The sequence below is a fragment of the Silene latifolia genome, chromosome Y, assembly GCF_048544455.1.
Source record: "Silene latifolia isolate original U9 population chromosome Y, ASM4854445v1, whole genome shotgun sequence".
Classification (NCBI taxonomy): domain Eukaryota; kingdom Viridiplantae; phylum Streptophyta; class Magnoliopsida; order Caryophyllales; family Caryophyllaceae; genus Silene; species Silene latifolia.
Genome location: NC_133538.1, coordinates 34,339,806 through 34,357,496, shown reverse-complemented (window position 1 = coordinate 34,357,496; position 17,691 = coordinate 34,339,806). Strand labels below are relative to the sequence as shown.

The window sequence follows — 17,691 nt, the reverse complement described above, 5'->3', positions numbered from 1 at the left end:
TGTTCTATTTGTCCACTATGATTCATTAATGTTGATTTATGGGTAAATATATTTTTCTATACTACAAACTACTTTCAAAGTCGTTGTACATTTATTAATAGAGACATTTAATTCTTTACTTTTTTTGGCTCCTCCTTTAATTTAAGACATTTTTATGAAATTTTTTCTCTTTTTTTATGAGCAATAGATGAATTCAAAATTGCTTCAATGTCAAGTAGCCTCACTTTATTTAATTATTTACATCAAAATTTCACTACCATCAATTATAATGGATTTAAAAGAGCTTTGAACATACTTAACTCACTTCATTCAAAACAAAAATTTAATTCCCTAAAACATACTATAACAGTAGAATTTTTAATAGTTATTTTATATATGCCCGTGCAATATTGCACGGTGCTAAACTAGTTGTTATTATTATTATTATTATTATTATTATTATAATACTCCCTTGAACCCGTCCCCCACCCTTCTCCCTTCCTTTTTTTTTTGAATTGACCTGCAAACAACAACAAAACACGCAGCAACAATTATACACTTGGAGCTATGAACTCCATTTTTATTCAACCTTCAAACACAGATCCCGTCTTCATTTCTCGACCGTTTTAACTAGTTTCCGCGCCTACCTCTTCCTCTTCTTGCCCTCCTCCTTTACAGTTGACGAGCTTGAAGACCCGGAGGGAAGCTCGTACTTTTTAGCAGGGGCGGATCTAGGGGGGTCCGGGTGGGTACGTGCCCACCATGAAAGTTCAAGAATATATATTTTTATGTGCAGATGATTAATAAATATTTCTTGTAGCACACTTGGTATAAGACTTTAGCTTTTAGCGGGACGTCTAGGGTTCGATTCCCCCCAGCAGGCGTTTTTATATGAAAGCTGTTGTGATGTATTTTTGGGCCTTAGGCCATAGCCCATCTCCATAGTCTAAAAAATTTGTTTCAAACAAGATTCGAACCCAAGACCTTCAATATTGCATGGCAATGTTTGAACCACTGAGCCACTAGTGTTCAATGATTAATATCTAAGTAAAATATGTTTTATCTTAAATAAGACATCCTATAAGTGTTCAATGTTTAATATCTAAGTAAAATGTGTTTTATCTTAAATGAGACCTCCTATAAATTACATTTTGTAAAAGAGTAAATAATTAATAATTTTTTGTGATGTATAAAGAAAATTTAGCTCATTACTTTTTTATATTTTATAGAAAAAATAAATTATAATATGTATAAAATGTCTTATACGAAGTAAAATGGAAGACAATTTGTTAAAAAATAATTTTGTGCCCCCTTGTCCAAAAATCCTAGATTCGCCCCTGCTTTTTAGCCGTTTTTCTCGGAGATTTGAAAAGCATTTAAGGTAACAGTGATAGGATTACTCGACATTATGTTGAAATTTATATGTATTTATGTGTGGTGTTACTCTTTTATGATACAAAGTTTTCTTCTTGCTGAGTTTATGTGGTGTTTGTTTGAGACGGTTTTATACGAGTTTTACTTATCTATTTTGAGAAAAGTTGGTACCTTTGGATTCATGGTGGAATGGATAAATGAATTGGGTAATTTATTTGGATGGATATTACATATTTCATGCTTAAAATTTCGTCTTAAGATGGTTTCATAATAGCCTTTTGACCGTAAAGAATTCGCCAAATACGAAAAACACTTCCGTATTAAAGTCATTGAAAATTTTGAAAATGGACCAAATCAAGTGTCCTTGTTCCATCTTTCCGTACTGTGGAAATTGACTCAATCAATTTTCCGAAGTATTTTCGTATTAAAGAAATTTGAGACAATTGAATTATTATAATGATTCAGCCGTTTTTATGGGCTGTTTTAGTCGTCTTATTGTTGTTTATTTGAGCCAATTTTCTTCCTTCCGCCTCAAGTGTATATACATGTTTGAATTGGGTTGGTTGTATGTCAGAATTTACATTTTTTCATGCTTAAAAAGTTGTCTTAAAACAATCTTACAAAGGTTGTTTGGGCGTGTTTGTGGACTGTCCTTAGACCATGTTGGAGGCCTTTTTGGACGACCCTTGTTGTGGAATGGAGCCAAGTTATTAGCCTCCGTCTTAAATGTACATCTATGTATGAATTGGGTTGTTTATGCGGAGTAAATTTCATCTTTTTCATGCTTAAAAATTCGTCTTAAAACGGCCTCACAATAGCTTGAAACCGTGTGTTTGAGTCATGTTTAGGTGCTGTTTTGAGTCGTCTTTTCTTGTTGAATTGGACCAAATTGTTGGCCTCTGTCTCATGTGTATATACATGTATGAATTGAGTAATTGGTATGGATGAATCCCGCCTTATTTCATGCTTAAAAATTCGTCTGAAGACGGTCTCACATAGGTTGATATGCTGCGTTCTTATGCTACTGTTTTGCCCAACTTTCCCACGTATGTCCAGGGGCATGTTCCACATAGTACTGTATCATTTTACTTTGTGAATTCATGTTTTCCTTCTTATTATAAATCAATTTGGAAATTGTCAAGGGGTTGGTTGGCTATATATGACGTGCACAACTTATACAATGGAATAGTAAGTACTGTATGGCTATCAAGACGTATGGCCGACATAATTTGTGGAAATTTTATATTTTGTTAATTAATATGCATTTTAATTCATTCATTCGCATTTATTTATCGTATTTCAAATATGAGTTATTTGTTCTACTGGTTTAATTAAATTGGGTCGTGTCCATTTAAATTTGTTATTTGTTATACCTTTTGCTTGACTTGCATTTACGCCCTACTTATGCTGTTCTGGCAAGTACGGATTTGACCTACTTGTGTTGTTCCGGCAAGTATGGTTTTTGGCCAATTGTGCTGTTCTGGCAAGTGAGTCTTATCTTAGTCTTTCTGTAACACCCCCATATCCAGAGGAGCCTTAACTAGGCCTTCCTTAGCATATAAGGGCGTTACCATCTCGGTTGCCCGAGGACAGTAATAATCAAATGTCGATAAAAGAACGATTATGTTGTATTACAAGTGATTTAAAACCAACAGACGATATAAAAGATACAACTCAATGGCTACTCGCTATTACTATCAAATCTCGTGAAGACTCATCCCCGCCTTGGGACTTGACTATCAACGACATCAACACCTGCTAAGACAGACTGCTCACCATAAGGGATCACGGCAGACACACAAAACAACAAGACAACCACACAAGGTCAGTACTGAGATAAGACATGACAATACCAACAACATCTATCAATACAACACCATACAATCAGTCACACACACAATCACACCCACTCCAATCAATCTCCGTCACCGACTGTCCACTGGACCAGCCCTGCCAGTGGGGGACCGCAGCCGTACCCACCAAATCCCCACTCATCATACCGAGCGATAACCCTGTCCCATTAATGTGCACATCCCCTCTCGTGGCGGGTTCCACGGAGGGCGAAACTAGGGCGTGAAGCCACTCCCGCAAGTGACTCCACTCAGTCGAGAACGCATCTCGAGAACCAGAGGCAAACAATCACAGACAGCTAAAATACAACACAACCAACAAACTGTATATACCGACCGACCACCGTATATATGCTGCCACACAAACACAACCACAACACAACCACAATACAACCACAACAACCGACACACTAGACCATCTACAGAAACCGAGTAGGCGAACCTACCTTTAAGCAACCGCAACCTTTCCATGCCAATCATACAAAATATCCAGCAATCAAGCAACACCTATATCCATAACACAATCATCTATCACTACCAAGCAAACCCTAACTGCAAAGACAAGGATACGGATGATGATGACGACATACCTACAAGGAGAAACCCGGCAAAAGACCACTACCCGACTCAAGTTACGCTCTCCTAAGGCACAAGAACCTTCAAAGGCTTCCATGGAGGTTATATGGTGAAGGGAAGGGAAAGAGGCGGCTAAAGGATTGAAGAAATGAGGCGGAAATGGTTTGCGGATTTAACAAAACGCGATTATAAACCCTCGCTGAAAACCCGTTACTCGATCGAGTGTCTCACATACTCGATCGAGTGTCCCATACTCGATCGAGTATCCGAACTACTCGATCGAGTAGCCTCTACTCTATCGAGTACCACGCACAACTCACAACCCAGGGTAACTTGGCACGTACTTCTAAGGACTATTACCGTTCCCAAAGTCGGTCAACGCTGGTCAAAGGGTCTCTAAAAGGGCGGATATTACAGTCTTCCCCTCTTAAAAAGAACTTCGTCCCCGAAGTTCAACTCACTTATCCCAAAGCACAAGACACGGGAACACAACGACATCACTACTCTTTCGACACAGGTCACTACTCCCCGGAAATGCCATCCCCCATGTCATCATCATCACTGTCTAACACTCTATATATATCGACTCTTACAAACTATCCTATAAAACACCAACCTCGCAATACGAACCAGCACAATCAACGATTACCCATCATATTATGAGATTGCCCGACTCACTAGTAACAACCATCAACACGAAACATGTTTCATATCAACATGCCGCATGACTATACAACCATGTTACTCAACAACGCGATTCTATTACGACACATGGCACCACAACTATATCTTTATGACCGCCTTTTAAAACATACTATCAACTTTCACTTCGACGCATGAATTACTCAACGAACTAAGGTAAGCAATTACAGCTTCATACAAGCAATGTGACCATAGTAATAGAAAACTTTGTAAATAAACAGCAAAACATTATAAACGAACAACAACATAATTTCAAAATCAGCCTTTTTATTTTGCGACATTACTCTTCCCCTCTAAAAAGGAACTTCGTCCCCAAAGTTCACCACCAAATTACTACATATGTTACTTATTACTTGCATCGTGACATAAATCCAAACCATATTATTCATTATTGACATTACTCATACTACTCGTACAACCAGCAAACCATAAAGATATATGCAACCACATTCGAATAACTAGTCACCGTCAAGCAGGCATGTGTATGTCATTTGCATTTGTATGTATATAGAATCCGGTGAAATATAAGTTGTAGACAAAACGGATGTAAGATGGATGCAATACGAATAATTACAACTTCACTATTCGTTGCAATTACGCCTTTAAAACCAAGCACGACCTCCAACATATGAAATGAACGGTTCAAACATGTTACTACTCATTAATAACCATGTTAAGCATCAAACATGTAATTATGTAACCACTAAACAATTTTAATTTTACGAAAGTTCATGTAACAGTGCTACTCGATCGAGTATGTAGTAGTACTCGATCGAGTACCCGCTACTCGATCGAGTGTCTTGGCTACTCGATCGAGTAGCCCTGAGATTAGAATGCCTCCTTTCTGCCACACCTGTAGTTACTCGACCGAGTATGGGGTACTCTGTCGAGTACCTACAGGTCAAAATCTTGGAAAACCTGTCATAACCCGCATATATATATATATATATATATATATATATATATATATATATATATATATATAATCGTCACATAACATGAGTCGGGATGACTTCCCGACTCCCAAAATCCTGCAATAAAGTCAAGCTAGTAAATCCGGCCTTATGGCCAACCATACAAATCCAAAATAAAAGTTTTAACTATCAACAACTACCAACATCCAACACCAACGACCATAAACAAGGATAAAGAAATAGGAGTATCACTCCTGCTGCTGCTGCTGCTCCTCCTCCATCACCTCGTCTCCACCACCATCGCCTCCCGATGTGCCCGCTCTCGATGACCCAATACCCGCATCAACCCCCGCTCCAGCTCCAGGACTCACATACCATGGGGTCAAGCCACCAAAAGCAAAGGACTGAGGTGTCCCCCAAGCTGACTGATCCACCCCGTAAGAGTGGAAAACCCCACTATAGTCCCCGACTCCACTCCACCACAATGGATGTGGTCCCTATGTCCCTATCCCCTGAGTGTACGCCATCTCATGCATATTCCGGAGTGTCAAAGTAGATGACACTCTCTCTGCCAAATAGCTCGAACGCGTCTCCGGGGTGTCGAGGTAGGGGTAGCACGGAAAAGGGTGCTGCTGCGGTGGTGCTACCGGGCGTGGTCTAGTCTCAGCGGTCCTCTCCCTCACTAGACGGGGTCCTCTCCCCAACCTGGGTCTCTCCTCCACTACGGCTGCATTCTCTCCCTTCTTCGGCTCGGGCATCACCTGGAGGATCGTGTCATCGATGACGTACGTCCGCAACTGTCGGGGTCCATCATCACCCTCCTCCTCCTCATCGGAGTCCACAGCTATAACCACCAGGTCTAACGGCTCTGTCGGTGGGAGGTGCTCAGGAGCCGGAATTTTCATCCAACTCATGCCTCACACCCTCCAAGCTAGACTGCCATCAGCTAAAGTTCTCAACCATTTCAGGTCGAGGTAGTAGTCTCGGTCCATAGTAGGCACCGGTGTAGCCAGAGGAACATACTCGGAAGAAGCCTCAAAGGAGGTTAGCTTTTCAGCTAGCCGAGTGGCGATAGCGCCAGAACTCAAGTACCGGGAAGTGGCGGTAGCCATCAAAGTAAGGCTAGCGCAGACCATAGCAGGAGCATTAAAGACCACCCTCTCGGTCCGCTACGGGTTGAGGTAAGACATCAGAAGCAACACCTCATGATTGTTCAGTTTACTGATATCCGGTCTATCATAAAGGAGGTTCGAAAGAGAACGAAGAAAGATCCTCAAGGTAACATGTTGCACATCATTAATCAACATGTTGCTTAAGGTGGGAGCTGACTTTCCGGTAAGACAAGGCATTAGGCGGCAGACACCGCACTCAGAAGGAATTTCACCGATGGAATCCTTGGGAGGCTTGGCCAAACCAAGGTGAGACGCGAAAAGGTCCATGGTCAACAGGAAACTTGTGTTCATCAAACGGTACTCAACAGTTTGTGCAGCTGGCTCGTATTTAAACGAGCTCATAAACTCCAAGGTAAGTATGCTTCCTCAGCCGGTACAACCCCGTAAATCCCAAAGTCTCAAATATGTGACGGACATCCGTCTCAATCTCAAGTCAGTCGAAAATGTGGTATCCACACAACGGGTAGGCCTCATTTTGCGTTTTTGCAACGCCACAAAACGCTCCCTTTGTTTAAAGTCCAGAAACACAACCGAAGGGTACTCCGGTACCGCGGGTACTACGGGTCCACTACCTTCCCCAGGCTCGGGCTGTGAAGCCCTCCCCCTCTTGCTCTGACGGGTCCCTAAGTTCAGTCTCGGCATCTGTTTCAGCATATAACTTAAACAAACTTGCATAGTCATGTAAGGCACATAATTCACGCAATTGAACTTTAAATACTCAGCTAGGTACACACTTTCACCAACAAGTTCCCAATTTGATATATAATTTCAGTAACTCAGACAATCTCTATAGTTGTGAAAAGCTTAGCATGATAAACATGGTTTACTCAACCAATTCTGACATCCTAGCATGATTCAAATGCTACTCTATATACATACTTAATGACATGTGAGATATTCGTACATACTCATAGAAAGGTAATTTAAAACTTATCATCATCAACCTTCAATATTAGAAACAAACAACTCAATTAGACTAGTCAGACGGTCTCTACAGCTGTAACGATTTTGACATATTCACCATCAATTAACATCACCATTATCATATTGAAGTTTAACCCTTACTTAAACAATCATATCCAACACCAAATTTCAGATATAGAAAACGAATTTCAATTTGGGGCACTTTTAAGACGAAGTTTTAAGGCAAGTTTTAAGATGAAAATCACCAAAATCCAACTTCTAGCATAGTATGTGTAACATATAGTACTCAATTACATCATCCAACATGTAGGAAACAACCAAAAATCGATTTTGATTTTGTAAACCCTAGAAATTTCGTCCCTACTTTTGCAATTTCTAGTCTATTTCTACAGCAATTAATCACCAAGATTCATGAAAGGGAAACATGCGAATCATATTACCACAATTAAAAGCAACAATTCGCCCATATGAATCGAAAATTTCAGATTATACCATCATTACAACAAATTTAAAGTAATAGAAACATGTAAATAAGGAAGAAATCATACCTTGATTAGATAGGGAAAGTAAAAGAACAAAATTAACAAGCAATTAACCCAAATAATCACCACCAACACAAGAAGAGAGGAGAGTTTTTGAGGGATGTAAGAGCTTAGGGTTCGAAATAAAGAAGAAAGAATGAGAGGCATAAGAAAGATTAGGGGTTTTAAGAAACCCGTAAGAAGCTTGGGTTGTATCCTACTCGATCGAGTGCCCAGGGTACTCGATCGAGTGCCATCTACTCGATCGAGTAGGTGCTATTTCGTCGAGTATCTGCAGAAAATTTCCACATCGCGACGTCATAGCTTCCTAACTAGATCGAGTCAGGTCTACTCGGTCTAGTAAGCACTCGCACTCGGTCAAGTAAGGTTAAGTACTCGGTCAGAAATACGAAATACATTGAAGATTCCTGCAAAAACAATATCGCGTGTCGATTCCAAACCAAGTTCGGAATTCGCCACTAGTTATCACACTTGCTCATGTATTACCATTACTACTCAAGTATATCATACGTCTCATCAAATAAGATTCATGTCATATTACGTTACAACAAATTTACCCAACTCGGTTTACCTGCTACCGAGCCATTCATATTCACAATTACATCACTATATCATATCTAACTCATTTTACCACATTGCCAGCGAACTTATGCTCACGTCAAGTTAAAACATATAATTGACGATAATTATCCTCATGTCATCCAAATACATTCCACATAAACATATTAAAGCATATCATGTTCTAATTTCAACATAAACAAATTATGCTACACAAATTATTCACCACGCAAGCGGAAGTTTTCTGCCTTCAAACATTGCATATACGCACCACTATTTACCGATTCTTGTACTATAGCTCAACACTCTTATAACTATCGTCATTGTAACTACGGTAGGGCTTATAAACTCGTATATGATTACCGTTATTAACGACTTGAAGCAAACACCAACATGATCACTTTCATATTACGGCATACACTTTCACATTTTCACGCATTTTCACCACATTTACTCACTAATTCTACCAAAACTTACCATGCACGACCCAGATGCAACTATCACGCCCCTATTAACTCCAACAAAGACTCAACCACATGTAGTTCCAACACAATCAACATACACATTACATACATACACACGGACTCCACATTCCCATACCCAGTGACTGGCTTAAGTACAATGAGGCCGAGATTTTGAAATGAGAGGCGCCTACTCACCCAAAACCTAGCATCAGCCGGGGGTCTCATCATAGGTTCATTTTATTAGACTCACTATGTTCATTATTTTCATTGGTTACAGGTTCCAAAATCGTCGCTCTGATACCACTTTGTAACACCCCCATATCCAGAGGAGCCTTAACTAGGCCTTCCTTAGCCTATAAAGGTGTTACCATCTTGGTTGCCCGAGGACAGTAATAATCAAATGTCAATAAAAGAACGATTATGTTGTATTACAAGTGATTTAAAGCCAACAGACGATATAAAAGATACAATTCAATGGCTACTCGCTATTACTATCAAATCTCGTGAAGACTCATCCCTGCCCGGACTCCAGCTATCAACGACATCAACACCTGCTAAGACAGACTGCTCACCATAAGGGATCACGAAAGACACACAAAACAACAAGACAAACACACAAGGTCAGTACTGAGATAAAACATGACAATACCAACAACATCTATCAATACAACACCACACAATCAGTCACACACACAATCACACCCACTCCAATCAATCTCCGTCACCGACTGTCCACTGGACCAGCCCTGCCAGTGGGGGACCGCAGCCGTACCCACCAAATCCCCGCTCATCATACCGAGCAATAACCCTGTCCCATTAATGTGCACATCCCCTCCCGTGGCGGGTTCCACGGAGGGCGAAACTAGGGCGTGAAGCCACTCCCGCAAGTGACTCCACTCAGCCGAGAACGCATCTCGAGAACCAGAGGCAAACAATCACAGACAGCTGCAATACAACACAACCAACAAACTGTATATACCGACCAACCACCGTATATATGCTGCCACACAAACACAACCACAATACAACCACAACAACCGACACACTAGACCATCTACAGAAACTGAGTAGGCGAACCTACCTTTAAGCAACCGCAACCTTTCCATGCCAATCATACAAAATATCCAGCAATCAAGCAACACCTATATCCATAACACAATCATCTATCACTACCAAGCAAACCCTAACTGCAAAGACAAGGATACGGATGATGATGACGACATACCTACAAGGAGAAACCCGGCAAAAGACCGCTACCCGACTCAAGTTACGCTCTCCTAAGGCACAAGAACCTTCAAAGGCTTCCATGGAGGTTATATGGTGAAGGGAAGGGAAAGAGGTGACTAAAGGATTGAATAAATGAGGCGGAAATGGTTTGCGGATTTAACAAAACGCGATTATAAACCCTCGCTGAAAACCCGTTACTCGATCGAGTGTCCCACATACTCGATCGAGTGAAAATAAACTCGATCGAGTATCCAAGCTACTCGATCGAGTAGCCTCTACTCTATCGAGTACCACGCACAACTCACAACCCAGGGTAACTTGGCACACACTTCTAAGGACTATTACCGTTCCCAAGGTCAGTCAACGTTGGTCAAAGGGTCTCTAAAAGGGCGGGTATTACACTTTCCGCCACTTTCGTGCTGTTCTGGCGATTGGGGTACTCGGTCTTCATTAGTAGTCGAGTCTTGGGTGCGTGCTGTGCTGGGGCACATTGAATCGGGATGTACACCCGAGAATCTGTAGATTTAGACTAGGACCGTATTATTCTCGTAGTCCTACCCGGGAATTATAGTCTAAGAGTGGTAAATGTCTTGCATTATGGATGGTTGCATATGCTATTTTTACTTGGAATGCGTGTCTATGTTTATTTAACGGTCACTCGTCTTCCTTTATTCAAATGTCTCACATAATTGGATGAATTTATGTTATGCTAATATTAGTCACTTTAATCATTTTTATTCAATTGGCAAGTTTTATTCCATGGCATTTATTTATTTACTTTTCTTACAATCATTTTCTATGCCTTGCTTAATTGAATTCTTTGTTACGTTTATTTGTTACGTTTATTTTAACATAATGTGGCTGGGAGAACCCTGAGTTACTCCCCCACTGATTGTGGCGTTCATGTTTCATGAATGACAGGTTCGTGATGATGCATCAGTGGGGTTTAGACGTGTGAGCTAGCGATCACCTTGGACTAGTAGTCGGTTTATTAGGATTGCTTAGACTCACCTTTTATCATTTTGTCATTTCAAGGGATATAGTTTCCCTCACCTTTGACTATCACGTTTGTATAATCTTAACTTTATTCCCGCATACTTTATTTATGTTTTAGATTTTAACGAACCCGCGCTTTAAACTTTAAAAGTTTCAAAAATTTCCTAAAATTTCGCATTTTCTTATTATATTTTCTTAGATTTATTCTGGGGGTTCGAAATCCCAAAAAAAAAAATCCGAATATATGGATACCATTTAAATTGGATATCCGATCCGGATTTTTCCAAATAAACTGGATCGGATGTGAATTGTGATTTTCTTAAAACCGGATAACCGAATCCAATCCGAATTTTAAAAATTTATATAGAAAAAAAAAAGGAAAACTTTATGTTTAGTTTATGCGGTTTTTAGACTAGTTTTGAAATTTGTAATAAAGACTTGTAATTTATGTAATTAAGACTTGTAATTTATGCGATCAACACTTGTAATTTATGTGATCAAGACTTGTAATTTATGCGATCGAAGACGTTACCTTTTTTAGTGGGTTGCAAAATGCGAAATGGACCGAAATTGCCATTTTAATCTGCCAATAGCCCAATACCACCAGTCTCGGGGAATTTTTACTGTACATTTAAATCCGAATTCGAATCCGGTTTCCGAAATCTGGATCTTCGAATTTTCGGATTCCAGATTTTCGGATATCCGAATTATTCGGATCAGATGTGGATCGGGAAAAATGATAATTTTAAATTCGGATATCCGATCCAGTTTTCAAAACCGGATTAAATATCCGGTTTTGCTCAGCCCTAGTGCTTTGCATATTTATCCATTTTATATTTATTTGTACCAAAAGCCCCAACAAATAGGAAGCTCGAGTCAATTATCGGGCAAGTTACCTCAAATCCGCTTACCTCGAGGGTCAATTAAAATCAAGGTAAATTCTACGGTGTATCCCTGAGTTTTTTTTTTTTTTTTGGTTTTCTATGTTGTAACCCTCCTTTTTTATATTCTACATTATACCCCTAAACTTCCTTCCTTATTTCTCTATCATGACATCGTTTAACTCATCATTAACTTTATCACTATCAAACAACCGTACTTTGACCTTTATTCCGACTCATTAATGTTGTATCACCATCCTATGTGAAAAGTATCACAAATCACTTTTAATAAGCACAAACTACTATTAAAAACATCCGTTATGTTTCATAACATGATCATGAAGATTTGATGAAGTTTTAGTTAGATTCGTATACTATTTGGTGGGTTAATGGGTAATTCGGTGAACTAATAAGTAAATGAGTAGGTTATCGAGTAATTACAATGATAAATAGCCGATTTAATAGATCAATTAAGAAACTAAGTTAACAAAGACAAGTTTATGGTATAGACTAATGTATAGACTTCAGGGATACACCATAGAATTTTAAAAATGTAGGAATATAACATAAAAACCGAAAAACTCGAGGGTACACCATAGAATATCCCTAAAATCAATTTCAAGTAAGAGTTTGGATATGTTATTATTTAGGTTTTTTCATCATGTGCCCAATAGGTACATGTTAAGATGTCAATTAAGGAAGGATTTACATCAATATATCATGAGAAATTGAGATCCCAACTCATGATTACCATAATTAGAGAATTATAGATGCAAATCCATTTAGAGAGTGTTTGGAAACAAGAATTTAATTTGAAATGTCTCATTTTAAATTTAGCAATTTGAAATAAAAATTTGAAATGAAGGGGTTAGAGAGTGAATTTCAAATGAGTTTATTTTAGTCTTACTTGAATTTGGTAGGGATTTGGAAATCCAAATCTAATAGGTTTGCCAAACATGTAAATTGGTCCAAATCTGAATTTGAGAATACAATTTTTGTTCCCAAACACACCATTAGTAAAATCAAAATCAATACAAAGATAATGTCAATTTGGGTTCTGTCATATTCTAGTAATTACATTCCGTTCTTGTAGTGATCGCCGATGCATAGGATCAGTTTTATCAGATCTAATCAAGAAGAAGAGTCATATCCATTAATTATGCATGCATCAACAAATAGTTGGTCTAACGTCTTGAAAATGTGAAGCAACACCAGAAGCCAAACAAAGCCAGCTTAGAGTCTTAAATGTACAAGTAACCGAAACAAAAGAAGAAAAAAATCAGGAGACTGTTGTCGTCTGACACAAATTAAACGCCCCTGGTTCACACAAGTTGCCATCATTTTCACCATTTTCAGTACAAGCTTAGATCACAAACTCAAACCAAATCAATGGAGTTTCTTTTTCTTATTTAATAAAAGGAATTTAAAAAAAAAAGGAAATTAATAATAGTATTAAAGAACATCTCAAATATCATTCCTGACTTGGAACTTCAATATGTAAAGTAGGAACTTATTGATACCATGAAATTCCACATGATGCTATGGTTGGACATTAACATCAAAAGCATATGCTATTTTCCCCCGGCATGTACTACGACGACATTTACCTCATTGTCGTAAGCACACATGCCTTTAACAAATTAAGATATTGTTTCCAAATAAACCATGATGAAAACTGCATCGAGCTTTGCAACGACCAGAAAAGTCGAATAGTTTTATATAGTATATACCATCACATTTCAGAGTAAAAAATAATGGCGAGTATTTGACCCAAATGGAAACCGAAGAATTTTCGGAAATGTCCCCATGAGAACAATAATTAGAGCACAAAACTATAGAACAAAGAGAAGAACGTATGCGTTCGATGACACCACGTAAATATCAGTGGCTAATGGTGAGAGGAATAAGAATCTGTTTATACATCTGTTTTCATAGGATACCATAAACTGCAAAAGCATAATGAAATGACTTTTTATTTCCTTTAGTTTTCCCCTACTAATTTGTTGGTGATGCAGGTTAACGTAAAAGAATTTATCAAGTCAACAACACGGGGAGAATTTTTCGTAAACAGACTTATCTTAGACGATAAATTAATAACAGAACATTAAAACAAAAACAACAAATGAAAGCAGCAAATATGGGCAGACGGCATCGCGCAGTATGAGCTGAAAAATACACAATCATGTTTTAGAGACAATGACATTGAAATAAATGATCATGAAACTCGTAGATAATTCTGTAACTTTAGAAAAGCTAGAGAAAATTCTATTTGTAAATCTACCCTTGTATTTGAAATTATTGAACTGTCTCTATTGTTTTCATGGTTACTGTACTGGGGAAGGGCAAGATTAAATGGTAAGACATTCACTTGAAATCTCGAGTAAAATCGAAATTCCTCCCTTGTCCGCCCCAGCAAAAAAGAGAAAAGAAAAAAGAAAAGCAATAATATTACCCATTAGCAAGAATTATCTTTGACGGTTTAGCACCATCTTGTATGAATAGTCAATATCCCTTAGCAACCCATGACCGCACAATTATAGACAAAACTCCCACACTGCTTCCTTCCCAAAAGGCGCCATTCAGGAGGGCCTTCACTAGGCACCCATGAGTTAACCTCTATGATTCCTTCACCTTGACCTCTGGGTCCACCAATGACAATCACCCGTTCACCACAGGCCCTAAAAGCGAGGCCCCATCCATTCATTGACCCAGCACGTTCAGGCAACCTCCCCACTGTGATCCACACCCTTACCTCTTTACTATATTTCTTCACCTCCATGCCAGCATAGTCAGCGGCATATAATTCATTATTTACAACAGCGACCAACGGTGGAGCTTCAGCCGGAGAAGGCATGCCATTCCCGGGGGAAGATCCATGGTTCCCGGGTGACATGTGAGGAATCTCCTTCCAGGTCCTCGTCTTCGGATCAAACTCTTCGCCACAAGATAATGCCCTGCCAGAACTGCCCCCAATCCCACCAATCACATAGAACTTGCCATCCATAAAAACCCCGGAGCACATCTTCCTAGGTTTATTCATGCTAGGAAGAGTTACCCAAGTTTGCTTCTCGGAATCATAAAGCTCGGCAGAACTTAGAATGTTGCCCTGGGAGTCACAACCACCAGCAAAGATTGCAATCTCACCAAGGCTTGCTGACCCGAATAAACACCTAGAAGAATTCATGCTCATACCGGATGACCATGAGTTTGTCAAGATACTATAGTTATATATCACATGGGACATCAAATCCTTCCCAAATACAAGAAGTTCAGTGCCAACAGCCAAGGACTCCTTATCAGAGCACATAAAACATTCGTTGGAATTCATCCTAGGTAATTGCATCCAACGTTGAGTAACTGGATCAAATGCCACCCATTCAAGGAGGCGGCAAGAGAAATAGACCCAGTGCTCAATCACCTTATTCTGTCTCCTTATTCTATACATTTCACCGCTCTTGATCAATGACCGGAAACTCCGGTTCAAAGAGGCAAGAGATCCATAATCGGCCCTCAAGCATTGGAGGAGGCAATTAATGGTCAAGTCACGGCCTATAGGGTGAATTAGAGAGCTAGTGTCGGCTTGATCGCTTGATTGACGTTGATTATAAGCATGGTCAATCGGGGCAGCAAGAGTCAATGAGAGCCTGTCAAATTGAGCTCTAGAGAGGTTTTCCTCATGGTCAGACAACTTCGATGCTTTCCTTAACCCCCCTTCCTCTTCGAGATCAAGCTCAAAAGGACGTTTTCCATTGGAAACTTCAGCTCCTACGCGGCAAGTCATGTAAGTCCACTTATTTTCTTGCTCGAGAGAGCTAGGCAATGTTCTTGAAACCAAGAAAGATCTCCCCTCCAACATGTCTAAGCTAACTCAGCCCAATGAGGGCAACAACAATAATTAATTTTACAACAAATTTCTATTCAATCCGAAAATCTTCAATGATTTCTCCTTTTATACAATGAAATCAATGAGAAAAAAGAGAGCTATTTGAGGCGCCTGACTTGCCTAAGTACCTATTGAATAATTCCAAATAACATGTAAAATTCCTTATTTATCTAACTTTTACTCCATAATCATTTGATGGAGAATTAATAACTCATATAGACATATCGAAGGATAAAGCCGACAACATACCGATCTGAATCAACTAATTGAATTTGGATTTGTAACTACCAAAAACCCTCCATTTCTTGATTATTACTTCAAGGCCTTCAACCCAATACTATCCAGAACTTGAAAATTCCCTGCATCACAATTTAGAACCAACAAAAAAAATCAATTATTTCAGTTACTCATCCATCTTGTAACTTAGCTGTTTCATTTGGGAATGCTAAAATACTCTCCGTCCCCGTCATTCATTTATCTATTGTATTTTTTGTGAGCATATTTTGATTAAAGGTAAACAAATGATTGGGACGTCAAAAGTATTAATCAAATATCAAAACCCCATAAAAATTTGATGAACACCCAATGCTTATATTCAAACAAACAATCAAAAACTATCAAGAGATATCGGAAAATCAGATCGGAAAATCATTTAACCAATCACACGAATCCCAAATTTCATTTCAATCCAAAACATTTTTAAAAAAAAAAAGCAATAAAGGTGAAAAATGTGCAATCTTTTAAAATTGGCATATAAGGAACATGCTGAACTGGGTTACATTAGATCTGCCCACATAGAAAAAGTAAAGAAATGAAATGAAAAAAATGAATAGAAAAGAATTAGAAAGAAAGAGACTGGACTTACGAATTGGATAAAAGAAAAAAGAAACAGAGGAGTATTTGATTGGTCTATCAATAATAATAATAATAATAATAATAATAATAATAATAATAATAATGCAAAAGAAAAAAGCAAACTTTATTGTATTTGCTCACTCATTTTGATTGGAAATGCAAGGATTGTATCAGCAATGAAGGTATTGCTGCTGCTATTATTATTAATTACCTTATTATTATTACTATTACTACTACTGCTAGTATACATTTCTGAGAACTACTATTGTTTTATTTGGTGTATGTTTGAGATGGAAGTAGGAGTTGATGTTGAGGAGGTTATATAGTAACTATGTATATGTAACGCTCTCTTCCCCCTCTCTAAAACGCAGAAAAGAGAGTAGAAGAGAAGAAAGATGAGGAAAATACGGGGAGGTGGGAGCAATTTTGGGTGAAGTTAACCTCTCCCTTCAGATTCTCCTTCCCATTTTCTTTCTTTCTTCTCTTTCCCTTCCCTCTGTTTTTTCTTTTTATTAGTCCCTCTGTCCGGTCATTTGTTGTCATTTTCAATATTTGAGTGTTTCGGTGAAATGTTGTCATTTCTATTTTAAGAATGAACTTGATGAACAATTTGATTATTCACACTCAATTTATTCCACTTGGCATTTACTAATTGGCTTCTTCCTCTTTCCTTGGTCTTTGTGCCAAACCAAAGGACAATAATTGACTGGGACGGAGGGAGTATTTTCTAGTTTGGATTATTTTACAAGACTACCCTGAACTAAGAGCGGTCTTCTCAAAATACTCCAAACTTT

The 17,691-nt window shown here is 38.7% G+C and overlaps 1 protein-coding gene across 3 annotated transcripts; it reads right to left on the bottom strand.

Annotated features, from left to right (window-relative positions):
* Positions 1-14,344: 14,344 nt before the first annotated feature.
* LOC141634358 (F-box/kelch-repeat protein SKIP11-like) lies at positions 14,345-17,351 on the bottom strand. 3 transcript variants are annotated; one of them, XM_074446565.1, is made up of 3 exons: positions 16,908-17,351; positions 16,292-16,401; positions 14,345-16,170 (listed from the first exon to the last, which is right to left on the bottom strand). In XM_074446565.1, the coding sequence occupies exon 3, from the start codon at positions 16,013-16,015 to the stop codon at positions 14,672-14,674; it is 1,344 nt and encodes a 447-aa protein (XP_074302666.1). In that variant the 5' UTR covers positions 16,016-16,170; positions 16,292-16,401; positions 16,908-17,351; the 3' UTR covers positions 14,345-14,671. The 3 variants fall into 3 exon arrangements, with proteins under 3 accessions (XP_074302666.1, XP_074302665.1, XP_074302667.1); XM_074446564.1 differs by having other exon boundaries at positions 14,345-16,401; XM_074446566.1 differs by having other exon boundaries at positions 14,345-16,401; positions 17,039-17,351.
* Positions 17,352-17,691: the final 340 nt, after the last annotated feature.